This window comes from Aptenodytes forsteri, unplaced genomic scaffold (assembly GCF_000699145.1).
Source record: "Aptenodytes forsteri isolate BGI_AS27 unplaced genomic scaffold, ASM69914v1 Scaffold8, whole genome shotgun sequence".
Lineage (NCBI taxonomy): Eukaryota > Metazoa > Chordata > Aves > Sphenisciformes > Spheniscidae > Aptenodytes > Aptenodytes forsteri.
This window is the reverse complement of record NW_008796218.1, coordinates 2,793,263-2,800,074: the sequence shown is the minus strand read 5'-3', so window position 1 is coordinate 2,800,074 and position 6,812 is coordinate 2,793,263. Positions and strand designations below refer to the sequence as shown.

General features: G+C 41.7%; 1 protein-coding gene across 1 annotated transcript in view; it reads right to left on the bottom strand.

The window, feature by feature from the left end:
- The window catches only part of TPH1 (tryptophan hydroxylase 1), an 11,950-nt gene extending 5,953 nt beyond the window's left edge, over nt 1-5,997 (bottom strand). The window contains exons 1-4 of the mRNA XM_019474513.1: nt 5,974-5,997; nt 2,917-3,054; nt 1,768-1,951; nt 261-361 (exon numbers count right to left, since the gene is read on the bottom strand). Coding sequence (XP_019330058.1) covers nt 261-361; nt 1,768-1,951; nt 2,917-3,054; nt 5,974-5,997 — 447 coding nt within the window. The remainder of the gene's footprint in view (nt 1-260; nt 362-1,767; nt 1,952-2,916; nt 3,055-5,973) is intronic.
- Nucleotides 5,998-6,812: the final 815 nt, after the last annotated feature.

The following is a 6,812-nucleotide window of genomic DNA, read 5'->3' as shown; positions in this document are numbered from 1 at the left end:
TTTGTATGCGACCACTCAGGGCCCAGACCTGGAGTCCTCGCACGAGTAAGCCTTGCAGAAAGACACGGGAGCTGAATTCAGGGACAGCCTTGCCTGAACTAGGAAAAAGACATGAAACTCCCAAAAGAAGGTGCTCGGACCCACAGAGACGCCATTGAGGGGAAGGAGTGGGAGGAGGAAAAGCTGCAATTTTTTTAAAGCAAGCTCCACAAAGTACGTTTTCACTAAGGATTGAGCATAGGGGGGGAAAAGATACTTACTGGATGGTCAGCATCCAAGTCGGACCCATACATCAGCACTCGGTTTGCACACTTATCCAAATCTGAGATCTTCTTTGGAAACCAGGGAACATTCTCCATGTCTAGGGAACGCATGGAATCCACAAAGTTATTAATAACACCGAGCATGCTGAGGGAGGAAACGCTACTTTCAAGTATGGCTATGGCGGTTACAAGCAAAATCTATAAATTAAAAGGGTCATGAATAAGACAAGGGAGTCCACTGCCTATCTGGCACCAGCCTACAGCTCACACTTCCTCCTGTCACTGCCACAGTCTGCCTACAGAGTACAGCCAGCTCCAAAGTGTCCAGGGGAGGAAACAGTTAATATGGGGTTTCTGTGGCCCTTAACTGTTAATGTCAGAGTAGTATCTAGAGGCTCCCACTGAGACAAGGCCTCCTTGCGCACACTGCTGTGAATCTTCTAGGGTACGAAGTGTGCAAAGGAGCAGAGGAGTGATTTGCCTGTGGTCTCTGGGCAGAGTGGGAGCAGGTTTGAGTCCTCCCATCCTGCTTTACTGACCACGGGAAATAAACGTTGCTGTGTGGTTATGTACCTCAGAAGCATCCAGCTTTGCTGAGGGTTTGTGGGGAAGAAGACGACGAGGCAATTTCAGCCCTGCAGCCTTAGAGAGATGCATCATTACAGTTTTGCTACTAATTTTTTTTTTAAGCCCAAGAGAGTTTATAACCAAGCTCTTGGCAGAGTGGTTAATACACTGGTTTTCTGCCCCGATGCTCTTTGGTTTTCTTAAAAAGGACAGGGAGAGTGTTTAGACTGAAATTCCCCTTACTTAGGGCTAAAGTAAGCCGTTTTTATCCAAGAGACACCAGATCTCACCTTCCCCTACCTACCAGCTTGTGCCAAGCACAGTGGCTGAGAAATACACGGGACCGATCTCCTGCTGCCCTGAACTTCAGGCATGTCTAACTAGAAGCAAAGGTAAACAGGATGTGAAGCATCCTAAAGTTAAAGGGCACCTCTTTCACACTAATATAAGTAACCGGTTATGATGAAAAGTGGTAAAAAAAAAAAAATTTAAATCAAGAGCTACATGAGAAAATTGCAGAATCCCTCTCCCACTCTCACCAGTGTCTGAACTGAACTGGGATCTGTCAGTATTATACCTCTGTCACCGTGGTGTACAGTCCCTAGCCAAGCCCCACATTCAGACTTTGCCTACGTGGCGGCCTGTGCGAGTGCAGGGACTCCCATTCATGCCAGTTGTGCTGTGCTGAGGAGGGATGGGAGCACAGATAACGGACATGCAATTTGCACCAGCCTGAAACAGCCTGTATTCCTAGGTGACACCAGCCAACACAGCCCTGCACATATCAACCAAACTGCATTCATTCACAACACAGAAGCATAAACCTGGTAGCTACTGATTGAAAACACTACACAAATGCAGATGTGGACACCATAAAAAGATTTCAGACCAACACATTGAGAAGTGTATTTTCATCAGAACTGCCTTTTGTACTTACCATCTTCCTGGACATTGAAATGTTCTGTTGGGTTCATAGAGACAACGCTGACGTGGGATTTCAGGAGCTGGAAGATCTCATTCAGTTGTTCCCTGTTACTGTCACAGTCCACAAAGATCTCAAACTCAGAATTTCGTCTCTTGGACTTCCGTGACTCAATGTGTACCAGGTTTACATGCTTCTCCTGTTTTGCAAGAAGTAATGTTTTCAAACAGATTGACTAAAAACTAGAATTTGTTTATCATATGAATATTCACCACCTTTGTGAAGCTATTTTAGTTAATTGGATCTCTCAATAGCAGTTTGCTTATTGGAGGGGGGGAAATGATTTGATTTTAAAAAGCCTCCCATTCAGAAGAAAATGAAAGAGAACCTGTGTTCTTTCAATTTTATTTACATTCAGGAAGCACAGAAAGACACAGTCAGGAGGTTTAAATTCACAGACCTTTTTCTTTCATCCCTCCCATAGGAAGCTGATTAGCAACTGGGTCTGGAGAAATTCACCAAAATGCCAATCAAGTCACCATATAATTATCTCACAAGCAAGCAAGGGATTTAAAAGCAGTAGTTTTCAGGGCATAAATTTCACTTTGATTTGAAAAATTATTTAATCATATGTCTTGTATCAGGAACACAGAGAAAACCCCAGGCTAAGACATGCAGGGCCAGATGACAAAGCACAGTGGCACTGTGCGTATTCCTTGCACAATACCTGCCCAGCAATCGAAGGAGCGTGGTTGTGCAATTGCAGTTCCTCTGTCACCCTCAGTCCGGCTAGGCAGGGTGACAAAGGGCACCAGACTCAACCCAGTGTGGGTCAGCAGCCCAAGTGTCTACCTGCCATTGGCAGGAGCTTCAGACCCACCTCTTATATGCAGTGAGTGCCAATCCTCTTTTCATGAGGGGAAAAGACAAAACTCTCTCAGTCTTTAGTAGGTGCAGGCGATACATTTTGTGAAGATTTTTAGCCAGCCAGCATCTAATTTCTGAGACATAAATTTGCCTTTGTGGGTAATTTTGGGTGCAAAGTGGGAGCTGGGTTAGGAATCACATCATTAATAAATGGATGTATTTAATTCTAGTGTCTTCCAAAACTATCCTTACAATTTAAAAATACAGAGCTGCTGTAGCAATGTGATTATCACATACCTGAAAGAGTTTTAATGCTTTTACAAGTCCTCCGACTTCATTCTTCAAGGAAAAAATGATGGCTGTTCTTCCTCTTTCAGATGCATGGCCTTCATTCTCTTTATTATCTTCAATCACCATGTAATTTGACTTATTTAACTAAATGCAAACAAACAAAAAATTTTATTGAATGGCTAGTAGTGCAAAAAGTGTAAAGTTTTACATTTCAGTTTGTCTTGGGGTAATATTGTGCTTTGACTGATCAACCACAAAAGGAAAGGTGCCAATTAAATCATTACACAGTAACAGGCATAAAGTTAGGCACACATAGAATCTGTGAGAGCTGAGGATGAAATACTGAGATTTTTTTTTTCAGTTGAATGATTTTGTAGACATCTTTAGTCATTCGCTAGGATGCAGAAAATGTTTTCAAAGTTTATAATTAGCATTGGTATTTTGGGGGGGGGAGGAGCTATAAGATGTTAGCAGAAATAATAAGTTGAACAAAATACTTGTTAGCAAATCCGATAAACGTTGGTAAAGGGAATAATCCAAAACCCGCTGGATATAGATAGGAAAAGATGGATCAGAATTTAGTAGATCGGAACTGAAAAATCATTGCCTTTCTCTCGCTACGTAACTGTAAAGCACTGCTCTTACAGAGAAAGGAGACAAAACCTAAGGAGTTAAAACTTTGTGCTGACCAGAATCTGTTGACTATAGAGACAGTCCCACCCTGATCAACCACAACCAAGCTATTCCATCTGTCAGGTCCCCTAATTCACATGCCAAACCCTTATCATAATCACCTAAATCACACACTAAAAATTTTCAGACAACCAACACTGTAGGACCACGTGGTTTTGTACATTACTAGTGATCACACTCCTGACTGTTGAGATCAGTGGATATCACAGGCCATATTCTTAGCCACATGTAGCCAGGCCATAAATAAAGATAATATAGAAACAATTAAAAATGCAGAAAATGCAAAGTAAAGAAAAAATACAAGGCTTAGAAGCAAAGGCTGTGTCTCGTGTCTTCAAACCTTGCAAAAAGAAACAAAAAAGGTGAGGTTTCTGAAGGAGCCAGTGAGAAAGAGGAGAGGCACAATGAAGGCACATAATTGCTATTTGGAATTATTTTTTGATTTGACAGAATTTTTAAAGATACGACTCTCTGGTGACAACTCACCGGGAATGGAAAGAGCAAAAATAAAAATGCAATTAAAATGCAACAGTTCCGTTGATTCCCTTCTACAGTCTCTCCAGCTTTAACCTCTTTAAAATGGATAATGCTGTACAGCTAAGTATTTCTATCTATAACAGGTAAGTTTAAAGATAAAAACCAGATTGTACCTATCTTTTATCAAAACGTTCCCATTTATCTTTCAGATTAAGATGATAATCTGCCTAACAAAATAATGAAGTTACTTCATTTTAAATTGAGTGGTTTACAAGGCAGATATTTGATGCTGCTCTAAGAAAGGTTTCAAGCAGGTTGCTAGCTGTGAGCTCTCTAGGCTGTAGAGGTGGTATCCCATGGAAGAGGTCTTGCTCCAAAGCCCACTGATGCTCATGGAAATATAATCACTGGATTTCTGACTTGGTCCCCATCTCTAACGAGTTGTCACTATACGATGAGCCTGGACGACAGTGTCAGTCCATCACACTGCTTCTGATCCAGCAAAGCCACTGATCTCCATCAACTTGAGTCCAGACATCAAATTCAGAACTGCTGAAAGTGGGTGACGGGGCCCAATCCAGGTTCTGCTGAGCAGCCTGCAGGTTTCACAGCTCGCTTCAGCAAGTGTCAGATCAGGATCACAAGAGCCAGGAACAGGCACTGAGCAAGGGTGAGTTTTTCTTCTCACTCCAAGCAGAGAAAAAAAAACTAATAACCCCACAATTACATATAGGTTATTGGTTGTTTTCTCAAGTGCAGAGATAGCCATTTGCATGAGCCAAATGCTACTCAGATGACACTGCTGTAGAAGAAGCTGGATGCAAAGAAGTCTGCATTACAAATAGAGTTAGGTGGTGGTCTTTGACGGTAAAAACTGTTGGGCTGTTTTATAAATATGGCTTATACACAGCATGTTGGCCTGATTCCACATTCAGAATCATTGACTTAAGACAAGACCAGCTGATGAGATTTGGCATAGTTGTATGCATTATAAGGTGCACAGCTAGGACAAACTACATGCATTGAAGACTAGTGTTCCTATTTCATATTTTGCTAGTTCAACTAACATTGTGTTTCAGATCAGGCGACAACATTTGTAAAGTAGTATGTTTAGGAGACCAACAAAGAAAATACAACAAAATGTAGCATGTTCTTACATTAAGTTCTAAAAATTACCTCTAACTTATGAATTTGAAAAAAGTTGCAGAAGAGAAATTCAGATGCCTACAATGCCAAACGCACACCACTTACACCTTTAACCCTAAACCAACATTAATCTTTGGCTTTCAATTAAAAAATAGACTGAAAATAGGTCTGCATTAATGCAGCAACCATTTTGGTGCAAGACAACAAAAGAAAATGGTAACGCAAAAATAATTCCCGTCCGCCAACAGCTGCACCTTCACTTTCATTTTATTCTGTATCAGTAACTCAACTCTAATCAACTCTGACACTTTTCCTTTGCATGGTAACACATTTAAGCTTTTTGGGGGCGGGGGAATTAATATTGCATTGATGCTTATTATTAATGACACAAATCATTAACTGATTTCCCATCAACCTGACTCAAGTCTTAATGAAAATACACAAACACAGGGATACTCTAAAGCCCTTATTCAGATAGATATTTAGGTGCCTTCTGGTTAAAGATGGCTCCTTTTGGAGCCCTTAGCAATTACCTTCCCTTTCTCCCCCTCCCCAAAGAATATTCTCTGCAAGAGAGATATTTGAGGGTGTTTATTTTGTGCTTTAATTCTTTATATTAATGGATAGCCAAGATTTAAAAGTATCCAAACATACTCAGCTAAAGGAAATTACATTTTAGAGCCATAAATTGAAGACCAAAAAAATCTTTTAGAAAACGTATTTGATACAGATTGCCATTAACAGTACTTGATAAAAAGTCTCAACAGGCATTTTATATCCTCTTCCCTCTTTAAGTAGCTGCTTACTTTCTCACTGTCCTTTTGACACACTTCTTAGTAGGGAAGGATGAAGACTTGATCTTATGAGTGACTAGATGTCCCATTACAGGAAAATTTTTCAGCCATACCAAAGGTCTTCCTTAGATTTAATTCTCAGACACCAAACAGAAAGCTGTGCTGAACAGTTTATTTGGCTTCCAAAGATCTGAGGGATAGGGCAAAACAATCTTTTGTGAAACTGTGCTCCATTACAGTCAGCGTTCTTGTTTTCACAAGGAATTTTACTGACATTTTAAACTGTACAGTATCAATAAGCGTGGCCAACACATAAGCGCTGATTTTATCTCACCTTCTCTGATGTACTAAGCATATTCCCACTGTAACATGAAATAACCCAGTAGCGGATTATTCTGGGCTATATCACACCCTCTATCTTCTAAGCAATGACGTACCAGAAGTAACTTTTGTTCTACCTTAATTTCATTTGCTCGTATTTGAATTTTACCACTTTTTTGCCCCCTTCTGTCCAAAACCAGCAGCACAAATCAGCCCCATCCCAATCCCAGCGGCACTGAGCACTCCCACCGACGCCAGAGGAGCACCTCAGGGCAATCACCACTCTCCAGGTAACCAGAGCCAGAAAGCTCCCCTTTTCCCCCCAAGACCACCGCTCCGAGAACCGCAACGGCGAGGCGGCAGAGCTGTAACTGCAGAGAAGCAACATTTTTCCCGCAAGCCAGGACCGGCCCCCCTTCGCAGCGCTGCGCCCCGGGCCGCTGCGCCCAGGGCCGCTCAGCCCGGAGCCGA